At 36.6% G+C, this 22,617-nt stretch overlaps 1 protein-coding gene and 2 pseudogenes across 4 annotated transcripts; 2 read left to right on the top strand and 1 right to left on the bottom strand.

Annotated features, from left to right (window-relative positions):
- Positions 1 to 48: 48 nt before the first annotated feature.
- LOC149733878 (sodium-dependent proline transporter-like) lies at positions 49 to 7,662 on the top strand (annotated as a pseudogene). Its single transcript, XR_016385362.1, has 14 exons — positions 49 to 206; positions 1,473 to 1,638; positions 1,864 to 1,995; positions 2,051 to 2,208; positions 2,625 to 2,761; positions 3,368 to 3,713; positions 3,770 to 3,873; positions 4,192 to 4,316; positions 4,579 to 4,691; positions 4,882 to 5,013; positions 5,072 to 5,171; positions 5,753 to 5,868; positions 6,307 to 6,483; positions 7,048 to 7,662. The product of XR_016385362.1 is annotated as a sodium-dependent proline transporter-like (transcript).
- Positions 7,663 to 7,804: 142 nt separating this feature from the next.
- LOC149733877 (sodium-dependent glucose transporter 1A-like) lies at positions 7,805 to 11,052 on the top strand. Of its 2 annotated transcripts, none has more exons than XM_089881691.1 (8): positions 7,805 to 8,365; positions 8,922 to 9,038; positions 9,106 to 9,213; positions 9,555 to 9,973; positions 10,028 to 10,165; positions 10,234 to 10,327; positions 10,386 to 10,519; positions 10,861 to 11,052. In XM_089881691.1, the coding sequence occupies exons 1-8, from the start codon at positions 8,197 to 8,199 to the stop codon at positions 11,035 to 11,037; spliced, it is 1,356 nt and encodes a 451-aa protein (XP_089737817.1). In that variant the 5' UTR covers positions 7,805 to 8,196; the 3' UTR covers positions 11,038 to 11,052. The 2 variants fall into 2 exon arrangements, with proteins under 2 accessions (XP_089737817.1, XP_089737818.1); XM_089881692.1 differs by having other exon boundaries at positions 7,805 to 7,959; positions 8,188 to 8,365; positions 10,386 to 11,003.
- A 2,043-nt stretch (positions 11,053 to 13,095) lies between these two features.
- On the bottom strand, positions 13,096 to 22,415 carry LOC149733876 (sodium-dependent proline transporter-like; annotated as a pseudogene). Its single transcript, XR_016385363.1, has 15 exons — positions 22,227 to 22,415; positions 20,325 to 20,475; positions 19,645 to 19,776; positions 18,732 to 18,897; positions 18,220 to 18,356; positions 17,683 to 17,820; positions 17,171 to 17,305; positions 16,864 to 16,967; positions 16,676 to 16,800; positions 16,302 to 16,414; positions 15,810 to 15,941; positions 15,416 to 15,515; positions 14,790 to 14,905; positions 14,192 to 14,368; positions 13,096 to 13,995 (listed from the first exon to the last, which is right to left on the bottom strand). The product of XR_016385363.1 is annotated as a sodium-dependent proline transporter-like (transcript).
- Between the last annotated feature and the right edge of the window lie 202 nt (positions 22,416 to 22,617).

Below are 22,617 nucleotides of genomic sequence, written 5' to 3'. Positions count from 1 at the left end.
CTGGACCACGCTGTCGATTTCTGGAGGTATAAAAAGCAGCTTCCAAAAAACACAAAACTAAAGGTTACGAACGAAAGGCTCCTTGTAGCTAAATGTTTTGTAAGATTTTTAAACACAATTCTTTTGTAAGCTAGTATTATTTCTTTTGCAGATTTAAATTACCAGTTGTTACATAAGTTTTACTTATTACCATGGAGGAGAAAAAGGTGAGTGTTAATCTTAAAAGTTAAGAAATTAAATATGTAATTGCAATCAAAGTTAAATTTAAGTTTTTAACTAATTGAAAAATATCCTCTAGAGTGTAGATTGTCGTTTAAAAAAAAAGAAAGTAAAATAAAAACTTTCCAAAAAAATTTTGGTTGCGTATATGTTTTTGTTTAATTTGTCAACTTAGTTTAATTAGACAATTTATATTAAATTTCACTGTGTATGTATATAACATATTAAAACAGATCTATACGTTTTACAATATGTTCTCAGGCGTGGTATATAAAAGCAGACAAACACAAACTTTCTTTTTGTAAACGGCTGTAAATCTAATAAAAACACGCACAAAAGCGAATGGAAAATTCCACTTGTCGCCGAAGTATGTACATACAACCGAACCGTATACCTGCGGAGTTAATTCGAAACGCCGCCCAAATCCGATGTCCCAGTTTGCCCTGTGCTTTTAAGTGATTTTGAAGAGCTCTTGTGTTCGCCAACCAATTTATTTCAATAAAACGATTGTGGTTTACGGGTGTCTGAAATTTTTTGTTTGGATTAGAATTTTCTCCCAGTGTTTTCATTGTAAGCAATTTATCAGCACCGTTGTTATGTGTTCTCAATAGTGTACCCAGGAACCATTGTAATATTTTACATACCTGAACACGAATTTCAGCACTTAAGAATAAAGCGCACAAACTTACGCAATAAAACGCAATAAGGTTTACCGGACAATAGAACAAACTTTATCCTATGAGTGATCAGTCCATTATAAGCGGATTTTATAACACCATCTCTTGCTCAAATATTATTTCAATGGGTTTTATAAAAAATCTTTAGTACGCCCGCACGAGAGTTTAATAAATAAAGTAAAGCACAACCCCAAATGACATACAGGTAGTCACAGGTGTTTGTTGTCTGTCTAGAAAACCGTTCGATCAAAAAATTGGTCTTTTCGTACCCTCCTTTCAAAAACATTATTTGAAATAAAAGCACACATAGGCATAAAACCGTGCACATTTTCTAAAAAAAGAGAACTTTGCTTGAACACCAAATCAAAGAGCAAATTCAAACAATCACATCAAACAACTGTTCCAATGCTTTATCGAACAAATTCGCAATACCTTTTGTTAGTTTTGGAATTGAAAAGAACTACCACAAAAATAAACAAAGAAAAGCCTAATTGTCGTTATAGATGGACCGACAGTCTATAATCTACTCTAGACCCGAAGTATCAGTCTCACGCCTCTAAGCTAATTGTCGCGCAGGACATCGAGCAAGTTCAAAACAACGCGGGAGATAAAGGCGAAGAAACCGGCGAGAAGCGCGAGCAATGGGGCGGACAGATAGAGTTCCTTCTATCGTGCATTGGTTACTGCGTGGGATTGGGAAATGTATGGAGATTCCCATATCTTGCTTACGAAAATGGAGGAGGTGAGATTTTATATTTAAGAATTGTTCTTTTGACCATACAGGCTATGAGAGTTTTTTTTTATGTTTTAAGTCGTTACAGGCGAAGTGATTTAAAACAGCCTGCCTGGGGAAACATAATATATGACTAATGGTATTAACCTGTGTTATATCATCCAAGTGTAGGCCTACGTGTCTGACGTTTCAGCACTTTGTCAGCGACCACAACATGTTTTCTATTCCACGCAGGTGCTTTTCTCATTCCTTACATAATAATGCTGTGTCTGTGTGGGATCCCGTTGTTTATGATGGAGCTTTCGTTTGGCCAATTTGCTGGGCTCGGACCGATTACAGCTTGGAGATCGGTGCCAATATTTAAAGGTACGCTTTACACAACGCAAATTTAAGCCTCTATATACACAACTGATTTTTTTAGGCATTGGTTTCGGCATGGTCACGGTGTCTTTTCTCGTTTGCATCTACTACAACGTTATTATCGCATGGTCGTTGTTCTATCTGTTCGCTTCTTTCCAGTCAGTCCTACCTTGGACTTTATGTGATCAGTGGTGGAACAAGGAATCGTATTGTCCACCGGTAACTCAAGCTTTAATATTACAGTAGGATGGGAGAAGATGGGACACCCTTTAACTCGACTTTCTCGTCCCATTTAGCAGTAAACAAAAAACATTCAAACAATTATAAAACTATATCATCACGACTCTCATAGACCGTTGTTAGTTGTTCAAAACACGATCTGGATATACGGATATTATGTGCTAAAGGTGTCTCATCTTCCCCCACCCCACTATACATAAATATTAGAAGGCATATGATGTTTGGAAAACACCCGAGTCTTATTTTAAAATAATGGGACGAAGCATAAACGAGATTTAGTTTCGTATACCAACCTTAAACACGCCGGATTTGCGGCTTTTGAATTTACAAAATGACGATAAACGATATGGCGACAGTGGTTAGACACGGCGAATTAACTTGTTCTGTCGTCATAGCAAAATATATCCCTGAATGCGTCAATGGAAACTACCACTCAATCACCAACGACAACAGCAGGAATGACCACCAGTATTATGAACGCCACTCAAGTCAATAAAACGAGACTGGTCAGCACAACGGAAGAATACTGGAAGTAAGTATACTGGTAGGGATCAGTAATAATCGCTATATCATCGCACAAACTTCACATAATTGGCAATCATGAAGTGTTAAAAAAACAATCTTCCACAAACTTATACATGTAGTACATACGCGGTGTATGAAGTAAAACCTATGTTATAACTGTCGTTGCCCCGCGCGACGCGAGTAAATGAAGTAGGAACATTCGTGTTTACTGATGTAAATATATTTATGGCCTATACAGAACTACTTGACGCCTTTCTCAATTTATAATTTGAATTCTTTATATTTATTATTTTATATCTTATATTTTAGTTTACCAAGTGGTTTTAATCGGAAGGTGTAATTTTGGCCTTTATTGGGATGTTGTACCTACAAATACATTCAACCATTTATACCACTGTATAGTATTGTGGGCTAAGATAGGATTCCGTTGGTATCTAAATCCCATATTTCCTGATCGTTTTTTTTTACAATTAACACGACTATTTTAGAGTCGCGATGCTACGGTTATATAATTCACCAAATATTCTTTGTTTATACCAAATAGAAGACGACAAGACAAAGAGAACATGTCCCATATTACCCTACCCTACTGTATCACATCCTTACTTTACAGGTACAGGGTGTTGAGGATAGATCAAAGTTCGGGAATTGGAGATCCTGGGATTGTTTTATGGGATCTCGTATTGTGCCTTCTGCTTGCATGGATCATTGTATTTGCTTGTTTATTCAAGGGAGTCAAATCAACTGGAAAGTAAATATTCATTAATTTTACCTATCAGTAAAAACTTGAACAATTTTAAAATTTTAACACGTCCGCTATATAGGTTGTTTATTTCACGGCAACCTTCCCGTACATTATTCTCATTATTCTTCTGGTGAGAGGCTGCACACTAGAAGGCGCCCTGGACGGCATCATTTTCTACGTCAAACCCGACTGGGAGAGACTAAAGGATTCAACAGTAAGTAAATTTGTTTTTCAAACGACGCACTGTATTTAAATGTAAACTTTACACAGGTGTGGACCGCGGCAGCCACACAGATATTTTATTCCCTTGGTGTTTCTTTTGGAGGTTTATTGACATTTGCTTCGTACAACAAGTTCAACAATAACATATATAGGTATGGGGACTTACTTCACCTTCTCTTGCATAACCATTTCAGATTTCCTTTGTCTTTTATATATGGAGGGGGAAGATGGGATACTTGATCATTCTATTTTTCGTCCTATTCGGTAGTAAACAAAGAACATTCAAAGAATTATAAAACCGTATCCTACCGACCCCCATAGACCGTTGTTTATTGTTCAAAACACGATCAGGATATTTGGATAACATGTGCTAAAGTTGTCCCATCTTACCCTACAGTACTAAATACCTTGTGCTATTTCGTTAGTGAATTTGGTCATACACACGATTAATTTAAATTGTTTGGATTCAGGGACACATTGATTGTTTCTCTTGGAAACTGCGCAACCAGTGTGTTTGCTGGTTTTGTCATCTTTTCTGTGATTGGACATATGGCGTTTAAAGTTGGACAAAATGTGGAAGATGTAATCGATCAAGGTTAGTGATTTAACGATAAATAAAATTAGTAGGGTGGGGAAATATGGGACATGTTTTCACTCCATCCTTTTGCGTCCCATTTGGTAGTAAACAAATATTATTAAACAAAAATATACAACAAAAATATAGACTCGCGACTCTAAAAGAGCGCTGTTAATTGTTTAAAACACGATCAAAACTACGGGATTTATGTGCTAACGTTTTCCTATCGTACCCAACACAAAACTAATCCAATTCTCACTTTATATTTCCTGCACATCAGGTCCAGGGCTCGCTTTTATCGCTTATCCACAAGCTGTCGCCCTTCTACCAGTTCCACAACTTTGGTCGATTTTATTTTTCTTCATGTTGCTGACGCTTGGCTTGGACAGTCAGGTAAATAATGGAACTTGCGTGCCCAAAAATGGTTTTATACGTATTGCGTTAGCCTGATAGTTTAAACTGTGCAAAATGATGCCCAGTCCATTTTATTATTTAGTGAGACCGACGAAAGTTTGAAGGGTATAACTCTGTCAATCCTATTATATTCTTCCTGTCCTTACACTAATTTGTTGAACGTTTACAGTTTGCTATGCTGGAAACTGTAGTGACAGGTTTCATTGACGAATTCCCGACTCTGCTACGCAAACGAAAGATGCATTTCACTTTGTTTATAGCAGTGGTTGCGTTCTTACTGGGAATACTGCTAGTAACAGAGGTATGAATTATACTTAGAGGAAAAACTATTTTGACTAAAATCCCATTGTATGTTACAGGGTGGTATGTACTGGTTCAATCTTTATAATTTCTACTCTGCTTACTATGGGCTTTTAGCTTTATCGCTTGTAATGTGCTTGGCGATCAACTGGGGATATGGTAAGTAACTTCTATCATAACCTGTATAGTGTATATCTACAAGGGATATTGTTTTACAGAGATAACAACCGTATTAAATATAAAATATATTCTTAAACGTATACATTCATATTTTAGGGCGGGGGAAGACGGGACACCCTTATCACGTAATATCCAAATATCTTGATCGTGTTTTAAACAATTAACAACAGTCTATGGGAGTCGTGAGGTTTAGCAACCCTTTGCATGATAAAATAGAACGGAAATGTGTCCCATGTTCCCCCCCCCCACTACATATACGATCGAGATATGGACGTATACATTTATTATATAACAAAATAGCATCGTATACATGCAACTACAAAAGTGCACACTTGTCTGAAATAAAATATCTATACAAGGAATATTTCTACGCAGTTAACAACCACATAAAATATAAATGATATTCTTGAACTCGTGTATATATACGATCAAGAAGATATGTCCATACAGTTAATATCTAAACAATTTTAACATCGTATATTCATACGCAACTACAAATGTGCACACTTGTCTGACATAAAATACTTTTATATACATTTGTCAATACATTCTACATATAGGCTTCTTTTTCACTTACCGGTGGCGTTTCAACACCGACATTAAACTGATGTTGGGATTTGAACCGAACTGGTATTTCAAGGGAGCTTGGATGTTCGTCACTCCTGCTGCACTTATTGTAGGTTTATATAAGATTTAACTCTAACACCTTAGCCATACAACAATTGGTTAATTTATGATATACATATGTAGTTTGTTTTATATAGTACTGAGGGGTAAGATGGGATAACGTTCGCACCTAAAACCCATGTTTTCTGGTCGTGTTTTTTTACAAATAACTGCGCTTGTTTAGAGTGCCTGTGCTATACGGTTATATGTTTCTGCAAATATTCATGTTTACTATTGAGCGGGACAGAAAAGAGAATGAAAACACGTCCCATCTTACCCCCAGCCTACTACTAAACTGCGTATATGGTGAACTTGTTGCTAGTTGTTCAGGCAGAAGATAACAATTCAGCGAAAACTATAATAACGTTAAACCTTATTTTATATTCACTACTTTAAACTGCACCAATGTCCACTTATAACATTATACTGTCATTTACTTATGCTACAGTTCCTGATCATCTACGATGCGATCAACTCTTCCCCGATAACATACAGCGACTACAAGTACCCAAAGTGGGCTAACGACTTGGGAATATGCATGAGTGTATCTTGTGTAGCAGTTATTCCCATCTATGCAGCTTGGCGTGTTATTTTGGCTTTGATGAGAGGAGAAGATTTGAAACAGGTTTGAGTTAGATAGTTTAAGTATTTTTCCAAACTCTGAAACTTTTTTCTGAACTATATTCAATAACATATTACTTAATGCTGTGAACGTCTGATTTATTGCTGCAAACACTATCAGCAGTGCCTTCAATGTATAGCGGTTACAAGAAGCAATTCTACCATGCATTCTTATCGAGCGAAAACTTAGATCGCTTGGAACTAAAAAGCGTGCGGCGTTGTTGATTATTAGGGCCGTCGGCGTAATAGTACTTAGAGTAGAGCACGACTCAGTAGAGCACAACTCATGAGGAAATGAAACTAAAATAACTTAATATGGATAATAGGGTGGGAAAATAGGGCACATATAATATCCAAATATCCTGACCGTGTTTTCGAACAAGGATCTTTGGAAGTCGCGAGGAAACGGTTTTATAATTCTTTAAACGTATTTTGTTTACTACCAAATGGGACGAGGAAACAGAATGATAATGTGTCCTATCTTCCCCACCCTACTATGGATGTAAATATCCCTGTTTGAATTTTATTATAAAACGAAGCTTTTTAAAATTTAACTTCACTTTTTAAGCTGGTACTTCCAAGCAAAAGATGGAAACCTTCAGATGATACGATTAAGTACGATCATATGAAAGGTGCTATAGATACCAACATCAACGTTTTCAACATCACAAAACGTGAAAGCGACGCCCCACCTTACGAAGTAGCCACCTACAGTCAACCAGTTAATGATGAAATCTCGAACCCTTACCCGGAAACATACCATAGCAAGTTGTGAATATAAACTGACGCCTTTTTTAGCTGCACCATCACTATAGAATTAACACAAAAGCAAACTAATTCAACTTATTATTCCTTTATTCCATACTTGTGGCATGGACTTGGAAAAAAACAGCCTAAGTTTTAATAGGTTAAAATGTATCACAGTTTAATATTAATTGGTCAATTCCATATACTGCCTTGTGTTGTAACAAGCGAATTTCATACACAAGTTCTAATATTAGAAAATCACCAATTTGTTTAACCTGCTGTGCATTGGTTCGCCTTGTCAAATTGATTTAAGCTATTTGTACCACAAACAACACGTTCAATTGCTAATTGTTGGCAGATAGCCAAAGTTAATGATTGCAGGATACCGCTTATATATTGCACTTTATCGCAAACTAAATACACCAACATAGTTTTACGATCACTCGTTCATTCTTTGCGGTTCCTGTAGAACAAGCAACAAGTTTGCAAGCATTGTTGTTAATGTTGAAGTCACGATAGTTGAGCAACGCATTTAGCAGAATTAAGATAGCGTGTTTGTCAGTTACGCTTGTAGCAAAACCTGATTACTGAAACGAGCAGAAATACTTGGAATTTTAAAATGAAAGCACGTCTTTCTGATTCAAGCGAGGAAACAATTACTGGTGAAATAACTGCAAACAAAATCTGGGTGTACACCTTTGTTGGTGTAATGAGTTTGGCTCGAATAGGATGTGTAAGTCATTCATGTTAATCACTATAATCTAATGACGATAAAACTTAGTGTAAATAAATCTATATACATCATATAAGAGTGGAGTGAGATGGGAGATGCTTTCTTTTCCTTTCCTTAAATCCTTATCCTATTTAATAGTAAACAAATCATATTTACAGAAATATACAACCATTCTTCTTAGCCCAAAGTACTATATACTTGCTCATAACGGAACTTTTTTTACTGAAGGGTCTTTTTATGTCTCTATCCGGCCCCACACTTCTGTATTTAGCTGATAACGTGAACGCTAGCGTCGCAGATGTTTCGGCAATGTTCACTGGAAGATCGGCGGGATTCTGGGTTGGAGCGGCAATTTGTGGGGTGGTTATGAACCGCTTCCCAAAGTTTCAACAATTGCTAACGATAGGTGAAAATTTGGCAATGCTGTTAGTTAAATCACTAAAACGTTACATATGTGGCAACTCGTAAGCGGGCACGAGGTGTGTGAAACAAATCATTCGTGCTGAAACGACTGTCGTTTTCCCGCGCGGACATCCGGCGCCGTGGTAAAGTGGTTGGCGCGCGTAATGGGTTCAAGGCTCGTCGCTGTAACCATTGTGGGCGTATGTGTCTTTGGGCAAGACACTTAACGGCAATTGCTCCAACCCAGTGGTCACTAATAATGGGTTGTCCAAATTATTAGCAGTACGTAAAAAATGAAAAAAATCCAATAAAAAAGGCACCTACAAAGTAACATACATGGTAACTCTTACGCTGGCACGAGGTGTATTAACTCCCGTGTTATAACGACTGCCGTTTTCCGGCCGCGCGAAGGTAAAAGAAGTTGGTACATTCATTCATATAAAGCCAGTTAGATTTAAATAAAGACTCGTAGATTATAAAGGTTATCATGGCCTACTAAAGATAAAGATATCTTTAGTAGGCCATAAGGTTATCTATTTGTAACATTCGACTTTCTATAGCAATCGGAGCAACTCTAAACGGCATCTTTATGGTGATAACCCCTTGGGTGACCAATCTGCCAGGATTGATTGTAATTACTACATTGGGAGGCGTGATGTTTGGATACATGGACTCAGGTATTGCATAGAAACCTTCATGGATCAGCTTTTATATTGCCCACTAAAATTTAAACATTCCTGGCAGCCATGCAATCCATGTACCTACAGCTATGGGGAGAAAAAAGGTCGCGTCCTTACGTACAATCGTTTCACTTTGGATTCAGTGTTGGTGCATTACTGGCGCCTGTAGTAGGTAACTTACCATATATTCATTATTTTTCACGGGTTGAATTACTGTCAACACATATTCTGTTACTTCTGCTTCCAGGCATAGTATAAATAACCACCAACAGGCATGAAAATAAATAACTATTAACACACATGAAAGCTAAGTTTTTAAATGTTATAAAGAGTACTGTAGTACATAACATTCCATGCACCTAATCTTTTTTGCAAGTAACAATGGCCTTTTATAATCGTGATGATACGGTTATATAATTCTGTTAACATTCCTCGTTTACTACTAAATGGGTTAATAAAAGATAGTGAAAAGATGTGCCACCTTTACCTCAAACTAGTATACACTTCTTTTAGCTGCTCCGTTTCTGCAACAAGCTGATTCATTGCAAAGCGCAACAGATAGTTGTCCATCTCATGGAACAGTAGTTGTCACAACGCCCTCCACTGGCAACGTCACATCTGATGACGTCACTGGCATGACAACTCAAGTACCTTTCACTGGCCTTAATCCTGTGGCATGGCCTTACATCATATCCGGTTCCTTTATGCTGGGAATAGGACTTATTATGATCTTGCTCGCCCTCTTGCGAATGGAAAACAGAATACGAATCGAACACAAGGAATCGACAGAGGAACGGTCTGAAGAGCCGCTTCGTGATGTGATCTGGCTCTTTCTTCCTATCTGCTGCTTCTATTTTACTGTTGTAGCCATGGAAGTGGTATATCAGACTTATATTTATTCAATTGCTTTGTGTTCCCAGCTTGCGTTTTCGGTAAGATTTTACCCAGTTGACAGTTGTAAAAGTTCTAAACTGTGATATAAATAGGTTGTTGACGCATCGAACCTTAACGTTGTGTTCTGGGCTGGATTCGGCCTTGGCAGAGGTGCCGGTATTTTCTACGCTGCGTTTTTCGATCCGAAGACAATGATCATATTCGATTTATTTGGAACAACTTTGGCTTTGGTTGGTACATTAATGAAAGAACTTCTAAGTACATTTTCAGGAATTTCACTTCTTGTTTTTAAATGTAGACTCTTATGTCGATATTTGGGAAATATATTCCGCTTGTTGTCTGGTTGGTCACTTTTTACCAAGGGCTCTGTGTAGCGACCTTTTATTCCAGCGGTGAGTTTTGAACCTCGAATTTTAATCTATATACTGAAAAACTGTTTCTATACTACAGGTGTGTCATGGGCATCAAGGATAACCAACATGTCATCAACTTACATTTTCGTTTTTGCGACTGGTAACACTATAGGTCAGATGACCATGGTTCCAGTCGCCGGTGCTTTGTTCGATTCCACCCCCTACAGTGTTGTAAGTTATAAGAGACTCAGTTTAAATTACACTATACCTTTACAAAAGTAACCATATGCTATATTGCCACACTGAATATCCTACCGATGATGCTGGTAAAACGATATAGTACTGTGGTATAGTGAAGGTATACTGTTTGCACTTTATTCCATATTTTCCCAATCGTTTTTAACAATTAACAACTAGTGGCAGGGCTACTGTTAAATAATTCTGTAAGTAATCATTGTTAACCACCAAATGCAACGAGAAGAGAGTCCCATCTTGTCCCACCCTAATATATAAACTTTATGGACGGTTTAGATTTAAAAACATAATAAATCCCCAAACATTGTGTTATCCAGATATACCAGCTTCTCGTGTTAAGCGTGCTAACCATTGTGTTCTACATTTGGATGGAATTCATGGGCAGAGGACATGTTCGCAAGAGAGCAATGAAACAATCAACACTAAACCTCGCAAATTCGACGATAGATTACGACAGTATAGACACAACATCGATGTATAAAACAAAATTATAATTCAATAAAAGAAAACTTGCTAAAATGGTGTGGTGACTGTATTGCGGTATTTTTGACTTGGGTCTATTTTTATAAATATTATACTTGCGCGCTGGATTTCCCTGGCGTGAGGCGATTTCTGTCTGATTCCTCATTTGTAAAAGATTACAACAAAGTACAAGCATAGTGGCGGGGAAACATATGATTGCGTCACACTTTCGTATAAGGGCCAATGTTTCACGAGCAGCCAAGTGTGTAAATCGTGGGTGTGTATATTTACATCACATCGAGATCAAATAACGCGAACATATCGTGATCGTGGACAATACAATAACAATGTCCACTTTCGAGTGGAAATTGAAAATTAAAATAAAACAAAATCCTTTTCCCACTGTAGTTTCCCACATTCACGTATATAAATACGTGTTTATATTCCTTGGCATTTATACCGTTAACAAAACTTTAGACAACGTTAAAATGCGCTTAACTTTGTATTTGATTTTCGGGCTAGTAACGCATGTGTATAGCAGTTGTGTATATCCTGCGTACATAAGCAGCGTTAGAAAAACCTTCAACAGATCGAGCGAGTGCATTCAATACATTGACCGAAATAACCTGAACTTACAATTTGACTTCGAACAGCAGCTGGTACTCTCCCTACCACAGAACACAGTGAACCTGTGCTCCTATCAAAGATTTACGTAAGTTTAAGGCGTACAAATAACCTATATAAAGTAGGATAGCAACTAGAATACCGTTTCTCTTATACTGGCTCAGGTGTATTTGTAACATTAGCGCGACCATTGTGATAAATTTCCACTTTCTCAAATAAATAACAATTTTAACATAACAGTGCTCCGCGACAAAAAGAGATCTCGTGTGGCCGATGTGCGAGCACGGCACTTAGAAGAACAGGTTGGATGACTGAACACAAGATAATGATACCATGGTTAATATGCCGATCATACGCAAGAGAAGACAACCCTTCTTACCACGTATGGAAAATTGAACTCACAAGCAAAGAAGTTGCTTGTATGTGTGTTTTCAACTTATAACGTATCGACCCAACAGTCTATATATCACTTGGAAAATTCTTGATGAGTTCTAGTTCTGGGTTTTAGAAATGATTTTACCGTTTTAGTTTTTTGCATCCTACTACAAACAATCTTTTATACTTATCTTTAAAGGTTTACCTCTATATTTATTTATTAACAATAAAATCACTACTACATACACAGTCGTCATAAACCAGCGGGGAAAACTTATATATTTATACAGTATTCTTTAGTGTAATATGTAAATGGTGATAACTTATATATAAATATCTATAGATATTCAACAGCAGTAAAAGTAACAGATTAAATGGGTTCTCCCTGTGAGACGGGGTAGAGTCAGATATAGGTGCGATTTCGGGTGAATTTTTACGAATTAAGACCAAACCGACTGCGGGCACGTTTCATTTTGATTACGTGTTTGTTTTAGAAAACACTCTTAACAATATGCGTCGAGTAGCGCGAACCCTTAACAGTTAATACATTAATGCACCGTAAAGGTGTTTTGTGAATATCAAACATCGGTTTAATACATTCAGCTTTACTAAACCCCATTATATGCAACATGATTATGTATTTATATGCAACAGGGCGTATCCTTCATGTACAATAAACCTATATCTGGACGCTTTAATTAATCATACATCATATTAAGTAACACTAATCATGGTCGAAGTCATAATACTGACCACGACATTACAACACTGTTAGGTTGCATTAAAACCACGTGCATTCACATAGTCTATACCAACACACTTACCGATTCCAACTGATCCGAACTTTTGTCTCCGTTTTTCATCTTGAGACTTCGGCTTATGTTGCAAACAAACTAAAAACTGTATCAACGCAAGAACACGTACGACTGCACGAGAAAACAAGTACTCTGATCCGCACTCCCCTTTTCCGTGCGCAAGTATTTTAGCCCCGCTGGTAATCAACGCAAGACACGCCTGATTTTAAATCCATTGCCCGATCGATGTTAAAGGAGCGTGATGCTGGTGTGTATAATAGGTGTACAGGCCGGACGTACTTGTGTTCAGTTTTATTAAACTGCAATAAAATTCGACGGATGCTCATTTGTTTTCAATCTATGTGTAATTGTTGGATTATTCTTTATTTATTTGGCAAGTTGTAGTTTTGTATTTTTTAAGTAATTTGACCGTTTTAAGGTTTTACTACATCGATTCTTAGATCTTGTGTGTTTGTCTATAACGGTTATTTAACCTCTTTATTTATCAGTTACTATATATATATTTGTTAAAATTAAAATCGCTAATAAACACACACAGCCGTCGCATAAACAGCTTTATAAGAAATGTTAAATCAAGTAAAAGTAAGGCACACTATAACGACACAAAAATGTTTAAGGCGATAAAATTTTCCCTAATAAAAGGCATTTTTGCTAAAATTTAATACATGAAGGTATGGGTTAAAATTTAAGATACAGCAAATGTGTTCGTGCAATATCGTCATACAGGGAAACTGTATAATACTTGCTCCACGTTCAGGTATTGCATAATCGAACTATTAATTACTATAATAGGGTACAAGGCACAAAAGGAAAATCAAATAGCAATTGATTACTTAATATATATTTATAGAATGTGGGAAAGATGGGACTATATATGCATATGTGCTGAAGACTCCCGTCTTCCCCTACTTGAATATACCTACGAACCAACATTAAAAAGTTCCTAATAAAGTATCGTTGCTATAGTTGATACTTATACAGTATAGCACTCATGTGCAAATTTTAAGAAGGGTAGGGATCGACCACAGAGTCGTTGACGGTTTGAGAATAAGTGGGTAGCGGGTTATCAATATAGTTGGAGGAACGTAGATGCAAATTCGGGACTCCCTCCCCAGTCAGAGAATCGTAGTTATAACTTTTGTCTTGAGGTCCCCATTTTGCTTCAGGTAGGAAAAGCTAAAAGAAAAATGACAACTGCTGATATTGATAATTGAATGACATTTGAAACCCACTGTCAGCAGTTACAGACAGCAATCGGTATTTTTTAGTTATAAAACAAGAATCTAAATATAGCCTGAAGCGTTTTAAACCATAAAGGTCACATACCGGCGTTGAATTTGTAGATAAGCTGTATACCAAATAGCCAGCATACCTCTTTAATTGAGCCACCTTGCACCAGCGCTTTTATAATGCGGTATGCCATGTAAATGGGAATAAGGGCGACACAAGCCATGCTCATACAAAGACCGAGGTCGTCAGCCCACTTTGGATAAACGTAACTCCCAACTGAGATCGGAACGTACTTTATGCCAGAGTAAATGATCACAAACTAGAAAAGAAATAACCCTGTTTATATATATATATATATGTATAGTAGGGTAGGGGAAGATGGAACACCTTTAACACATAATATCCAAATAGCCAGATCGTGTTTTAAACAATTAACAACGGACTATGGAAGTCGTGAAGATACGGTTTTATAATTCATTGAATGTTCTTTGTTTACTACCAAATGAAAAGAGAAAACTTAACGAAAATGTGGGAACAAAAATGTGGGAAAATATAAATATATACAGTACTACATTTTTACCACCCCAATTTGCATTATACGTTGATATTTTACACTTGAACCTACTGTTGAGGATTGTTCAAACTTTAAACATATTGCAGACGTAGTTCACACACGTTACAATGGTAAGTCATATAAAGAGTATAAAAGAAAAAATATTACAAGTTTTTAAAGAACTGACCAGAAGTAGTCCAGGTGTGATAAACATCCAGTTGATTCTGAAATACCAGTTTGGTTCAAATCCAATCATGAGTTTGATGTCCTTAACCAGTCGCCATTTGTAAGTGAAAAAGAAGCCTGCACAAACACAACAGTATTGGGTTAACATTCTGAACCAGCAATAAATGCTTGATTGAAATATTTGAATTATATAGTACAGCTTGGTAAGATAGGAGATATTTTTATTCACTTTTTTCGTCTAGTTTGGTAGTCTACAAATAATGTTTTAATTAACTGCATCCTCACTAATCATAAACAGCGTTGTTAAATGTTCAAACCACGATCATTAAATATGGGATTCAGATGCTATAACGTTCGGTATCTCATTTTATCCCACGTTACTATATCAATTATAGTTTTGCTGTATATAAGTGAGATCTGGTGTAATTGAAAGAAGTATAGTCTATCATAAAGACATTATCATAAATCCAATCCTTTATACGGTCTTGTCTATATAGACATCGTTAAGGTTTACTGTATTAAATATCACAGTGCTAATCATAAATAATAAATTTGTAGGCGCACGTTTATGGTTTAAAAGTTGACACGTGATATTATTGCTATAAAACGCTAATTTTGACGACTTACCGTAACCCCAGGCTGCTATTAAACTAAGGATAAGAGATTGTAGGAGTAGACCGTAATAAGCGGAGTACCAGTTGTACAATTCAAACCAATAAAGACCACCCTGAAAATAGTTTCAAAGGTATAAAAACCAAACACAAATGTCGTATCTTAATTACCTAAACAAAACTGTTGTATAACATTGAAGTTATACGTGGCCAAATTGAACAAGCTTATTTATTCATGTGTGGCGGGACAACGACTGTCGTTACAACAAATTCTGCTATACCTTAAAAGAATTTTGAGTAAAAAAGAAAACAAAGGAGTTGTGATTTTTCACTGGCATTGTCACAATCATTTAATCCAAAAAAAACTCTTAAAAAAATGTTTAAAAACTATTTTTCTCTTCTTTTCTTACCTCGGTCACAAGTAGAATTCCCAACAAGAAACAAACAATACAAGTTCCAGCGGTGAAGGCAATCTTGTGAGGTCGGAGAACTTTCGGGAATTCGTCCATGAATCCAGTGATGACGGTTTCCACCATTGCAAACTGAACAGTGTATGAGACAAATTATGAAATAATCGTGAAACCAGAAATGTATGTGACGAGCAGGACATGCATAAAATAAAGATTGGTTTTAACTATAGTTTGTTGGAAGAAAAGTTATTTGTTTTAGCTATAGGTGTGTGTATGGGCGTCAAAGTTTTTTGGAAGAGGCGTAAAGCATTTACAATCTTATAGATTTCACGTGCTCATATTTTTGTAAAAAAAGCTTGTAAAAACACGATTGATGAGCTAATAAAAGTTTAGGAATTCCTGGATACAAAAAGAAGTAAAAAAATGCATTTTACCAGAATAGAATTAGTATGTCGTGAATAATGTAACAAATATAAACAGAATATAGCCTACCTGACTATCTAATCCCAGTGTCAACAACATGAAGAAGAAAAGGATCGACCACAACTGGGGAAGTGGAAGCAACGATACTGCTTCCGGGTAGACAATGAAAGCCAAACCAGGACCTAAACATCATCAAAATTTATATAGGCGATGGGAGAAGATGGGACACCATTTCATTATATTTTCTCGTCTTATTTGCTAGTAAACGAAAAACATTCTAAGAATTATATGACCTTATCCTCACGGCTCCCATACATCGTTGCTAATTGTTTAAAACACGATCAGTAAATTTTGATGTTATGTGCTAAAGTTATCCTATCTTCCCCCACCCCACTATATATTGTAAGAAACGTCATGTAAAGATAAATGGAAATCCAACCCACCCTGGTTAACCACATCTTCAACATTGAGTCCTAGTTTAAACGACATATGGCCGATCACAGAAAAGATCACGAAGCCAGCGAATATACTCGTTGCACAATTTCCTAATGCAACAATGAGCGTGTCTCTGCGTTAAAACAGTTTAGTTTTTGGCAACAGAATCTCCGAATTAAGGATGTTGCTTCAGTACCTATGAATGTTGTTGTTAAACTTGTTGTATGAAGCGAAAGTAAGCAGTCCGCCAAAGGAGGTTCCAAGAGAATAAAATATCTGCGTCGCTGCGTCTTTCCAAACCTGTGATCGTAAAGTTTAACTTAGAAAATATTCAACAATTAGTGACAGTAAGTGCATATAATATGGGCCAGGCCCTATACGCGTAGCACCCCGGCAGGAAACCTGTGATTTGTGAAAAGATTGGTTCGTTTGATGTAAAACCACATGGAAACACGCCGCCCATTAACGTAAACCAAAATGAAAAAAAAAGTTTTTGGTTTTACCTTAGCTGTTTGAAGTTTTTCCCATTTCGGAGTAACGTAGAAGACAATGCCCTTTCTTGCACCTTCTAGTGTGCAGCCTCTCACCAGAAGAATAATGAGAATAATGTACGGGAAGGTTGCCGTGAAATAAACGACCTGTATATTATACCATAAATAAATGATGTCTCTAAAATTAGTTTATTACTTTTCGGATAATAGCGGACCTATAAACATGTGCAGTATAAATGATCTATTCGCCGTTATCTCTATAAGCATCCAACAGAAATAGTAGGGTGGAGGAAGATGGCACATCTTTTTATTCTTTTTCTCATCGCATTTGGAAGTAAACAAAAATTATTATAAAACCGTTTCCTACGACTCTTATTGACTGTTGTTAATTGTGTAAAACCCGATCAGGATATTTAGATATTATGTGCTAAAGGTATCCCATGTTTCCCCACTCTATACTATATAAATTTAAGGTGACGACTTGAATATAATGTACACTAGGTAACCTGCAACCATGAGCTTACCTTTCCTGAAGACTTCACTCCTTTAATGAGACAAAAGAAAACAATAAGCCAAGCAAGTAAAGACACAGAACTAAATCCCACAAGACAGTCCCTGGGTCATCAATACCATCACTCTTGTTTATCCTCAGTACACGGTTCCTAGCGTAAAGAACGCAAGGTTACATTTAGAAAATAGGTGTCTCTGTTGTAATGTAATGCATCGTCCAATACAGAAGTAAACTTTAATTAACCAAGTCTGAGATTACAATAATAAGTACTGTTGTAATATAGGATCGTAAAACAATCCGTAGGACACCTGTTTTTGTGCCTAATGGCTGACTAAAGGTGGCTGTGCACAGTATCCCACGTGCGAATTCGCTTGGAAGTCGTATGCAAACCCATTACTGAGTTCCGCATTCGGCAGCGAAATCCGGACAAAACATACAAAACGGACGAATTACGGATACTGTGTACAGCGACCTTAAGCAGTTTGCTTTAATAGTGTCGTGCAAACCATGTCATTTCAAGTTATTAAACAACATATTTTGATATTAATACCTCCAATATTCTTCGCTTGAACTAATTCGTTTCACCGCTGCCATAGTTGTCATGTTTACATCCGAGGTGTAAGCTGTTGTCATCTCAGGTACTGCCGTAGTTGGTTCCATGGTGCAGTTAAGACCGATGCAGGTTGCCTGTATGATAACATGGATGTTATTACTTAATAACGCGATAGTGAAACTATAAGTGTGTGTTTTTGCAAACCCTACAGTGTTAATACTTTGACACATTTTATATACGAAATATAGTCATTATCTACTAGGGTGGGGAAGATGGGTCACCTTTAGCTCATGATATCCAAACACCTTGATCATGTTTTAAACAATTAACAACGGTCTATAGGAGTCGTAGAAATATAGTTTTATATTTTTTTGAATGTCCTTTGTTTACTATTAAATGAGACAAGAAAATAGAGTTAAAATGTGTCCTATCTCTCTCCCCCCTCCGCTGTATATGTTGCTAAATATAAATATATAGGTATATCTGGTTTGGGATAAAGTAGTTCTTACATTAGCTGTCTCAACGCAGGAGTCGACGTTCCAGTCAGTCCCGCATGAAGATGTCCAAGGAAGGACAGCTTGGAACGAAGCAAACATATAAAACAATGACCAAGCGATTATGACGTTGTAGTAAACAGCAACCAGAAAGATACAACCATCATCCCGTAACCGATGCCTGCGTAACAGTATGGTTACGTTTTGTGTTTTTAAACAGGATGAGACTGCTTTGGTTTAAAATCTCCAGGCATGAGCCAAATAGTTCCTTTTAACATAATAAAATATAGTAGGGTTCGGGAAGATGGGACATCTTTTCGTTCTATTTTCTCATCTCATTTGATCGTAAACAAAGAACATCCAAGGAATTATGAAACTGTATCCTCAGGAATCCCATAAACCGTTGTTAATTGTTTAAAACACGATCAGAATATTTGGGTATAATGGGCTAAAGGTTCCCATCTTCCCCCAAAGTATTATATAGTTAAGTTACACATGTTGTGCCGTCATATGCATTAGCCATTAATCACTGCGACCATTTCATAGTACCCGTTTCAAAACATTTCGAAGTACCCGTTTCATTTAAACAGGGTATTTTATGTTGTTGTAACCTGTGTTAAAGTCATATACTGTTTACAGTTAATACTTGCCGTAACCAATGAATAAGTTTATAATCTTATTTTTCTTAGCCAAAACGCCGCTTTTCCAAAATTAGGTTTACAATTTTTCCCGCATTTATTAATAACACCGAAGCCGATAAGATACTTATATAGCGAACGGAAAGTCCAGAAATCACGGGTTACTAATAATATAATATTATATACCCCTAGGCATCTTCAAACATATACTTATTTTGGCTCGGACAGAAAAATAGGTGATTTTTTGTGTTTTAAGTGGTAATCGGTCAAAAACATTTATGCCTATTCACCTTTAAAAATGGGACTGGCCCTCCATGCGGTAATGACACCATAACCTGAGAATTGTCCAAGCGCCAATTCTATCATGAAAAGCGGAATCCCACAAAACGTCAACATGATGAGGTAGGGTATGATGAAAGATCCTGTTGGGAAAAACAATGATGATAATATACGCGGAAGTCCGTGTCATAGGTCGACTAATGTCCGACGGCTAAAATAGATTGTTTGAATGGTGCGTTTAAAGCAACCGAATACGAACGGTTCTTAGAATAACAAATAATACGATGACTCATACTTAACTCGACGTCATTAAATATCGAACGGCAAAAACATGGGTGAAACGAAAATTCAATTTTATTGAAGAGAATCCTGGTCGGATGTTTCTCAATCTATTTGCTAGGTCATGAGAAAGTCTTTTAAATTATATGTCAACGCTCCGTTAATGACTGCGCATTGCAATTGCAATCGCATACAAATATCTATAGAGTTGCTGAAAGGTATATATTATACGTGTATTTTGACTTTTCCGGAAATAATTTTGCTTAAGTTTTTATTAAGTGTCCTTTACCCTGATAAAGGGGAACTGAATAGGACTTCGAAACGTCGGTTTGTAAAATTGTTGTCCAAAGAGTCAAAACACAAGTATATAGCATAAAAGTGTTCCAACTTAGTTCTATTTTCTTCTACTTACCTCCACCATTGTCATATGCGAGATATGGGAATCTCCACACGTTTCCCAACCCCACACAATAACCGATGCACGATAGAAGGAACTCCGCCTTATTTGCCCACATTCCTCTTTCCTCTCGATCCGCGGCTTCTTCCAATGCATCCGCATTTTGCTGTTTATTAAAAAAAGAAAGTTCATTTTGTATACAGTAGGGTGGGGGAAGATGGGACACCTTTTCATTCTATTTCTCGTCCCATTTTTTAGTCAACAAAGAACATTCAAAGAATTATAAAACCGTATCCTCACGACTCCCATAGACCGTTGGTTATTGTTGAAAACTCCATTCGCATATTTTTATATTATGTGCTAAAGCTGTCCCATCTCCCCCCACCTTACTATACATGGTGGGGAAGATAGGACACCTTTAGCACATTAAATCCAAATATTGTGATCGTGTTTTAAACAGTTAACAACGACCTATGGGAGTTGTGAGTATTCGGTTTTATAATTTGTGAAATGTTATATAGTAGGGTGGTGGAAGATGGGACACCTTTAGCACATAATATCTAAATTTCCTGATCGTGTTTTAAACAATTAACAACGGTCTATAAGACTCGTGGGGATATAGTTTTATAAGTCTTTGAATGTTTTTTGTTTACTATTAAATGGGATGAGAAAATAGAGTCAAAAGGTGCCCCGTCTTCCCCCACCCTACTGTAAATATAATAAATAAAATTTAATACACTAAACAAACAATATTTACAGAATTATATAACTGATAGTCCGGCGACCCTGTATAAAAAACGTCGTTAATTGTTAAAACACGGTCAGGAAATATGAGATATAACGGTATATTATCTTACACAGATATAGATGCAGAAGGGGATTTACCATAACGATTCAACAAAAATAGTTACACCGTCGGCTATTTATTTTTATGTCGTGAAAAACCACCAATGTTGCAGGAAGTGAAACATTTGTTTGCGATTACTAAAATAGGGCAAATGTTCCAACAACAAAAACTTTTAAGCAATGTTTTACATCATATAGCCTACTTTATATTGCGCGCAGATCTAAGCAAATTGGTGCGTATTTAATAGTAACCATATCGACACCGGTCATAAAACTCACTAATTACTCCCATGCTATATAATTTTTATGTTATTAAAGCAATGGTACGTCATCATACGGTGACGTATAGCTTTGTATTCATCTAAATTGACTTGCCCCTTGGCGAACTGCCGAAACATCGTGTTTATATTTTTGCCAAAGGCGACAATTATAATACGGGTTATTCCTGTGAGAATGGGTGGGGTCAGGTCGGTGCGGGTCACGAATTCGTCAATTTTACGACTCAAGTCACTCAAAACCAACTCCGGGCACGTTTTATTAGGATTACGTATTTGTTATTGAGATTTCGCTTTTGGAGAACAGACCATTATGCGTCGAATAACACGAACTCAATGGTTAATGTGCCAATGCACCGTAGAAGTGATTTGTAAGTACCAAATATCGGTTTAATACATTAAGCTTAACTAAATACCAGTATATGAAATTACTCAAAAAGGTGTATACGTTGGGGTAAGATGGGCCTCGATTTTATTTTTCCATTTTGTAGTAAACGAACATGTTTACAGAATATTAACGTATCCTCACGATTCGCCCAACACGATCAGGAAATATGAAATATTATATCCTAAAGATATCTTACCCCAATGTACCATAAGGAAAGCAATTTAATATTGGTAAATTTTCAATATGCAATACGAAATGGTATCTTTATAAATACAATAACCCGTAGTTGCACACTTGCATACTTTATCTATATCTAAACTATATTAAAAAATCTAACGAAGACATTACAACACTCTCAGGTTATACGTTTAAAACACGTGCATTTACATATTTTACCAACACACTTACCGATTCCAACTGATCCGAACTTTTATCTCCGTTTTTCATCTTGAGACCTCAACGTGAGGTGCAACGAAATTCAAAACTGTATCAACAAAAGTGCACGTCCAGCTGCACTAGGTAACTGTTCAACCAAAGTCAGATATCAAGTGACTACTGTGATCGGTAGGTATGATTTATAAACAAGATGCGGCTGACCAACAAAAAACAACGCCCGTGGCGATTTTTTGACGTGTTGGCTGTTCGTCTTAAACCCTTAAAGGTGTTTGTCAGCTTCTGATTTAAACCTATTTAAAAAAATTTTTTTTTTAATTTATACGCTGAAATCTGGCTACTGAAACAACGTTTTGCTGTTATAAATCATACTGTGGCAACAAACAAAAGTGAATTCAGCCTTAAA

The sequence above is a fragment of the Ciona robusta genome, chromosome 7, assembly GCF_009617815.1.
Source record: "Ciona robusta chromosome 7, ASM961781v2".
Classification (NCBI taxonomy): Eukaryota; Metazoa; Chordata; class Ascidiacea; order Phlebobranchia; family Cionidae; genus Ciona; species Ciona robusta.
The sequence above is the reverse complement of the archived record's forward strand: the minus strand, read 5'-3'. Positions and strand labels throughout refer to the sequence as shown.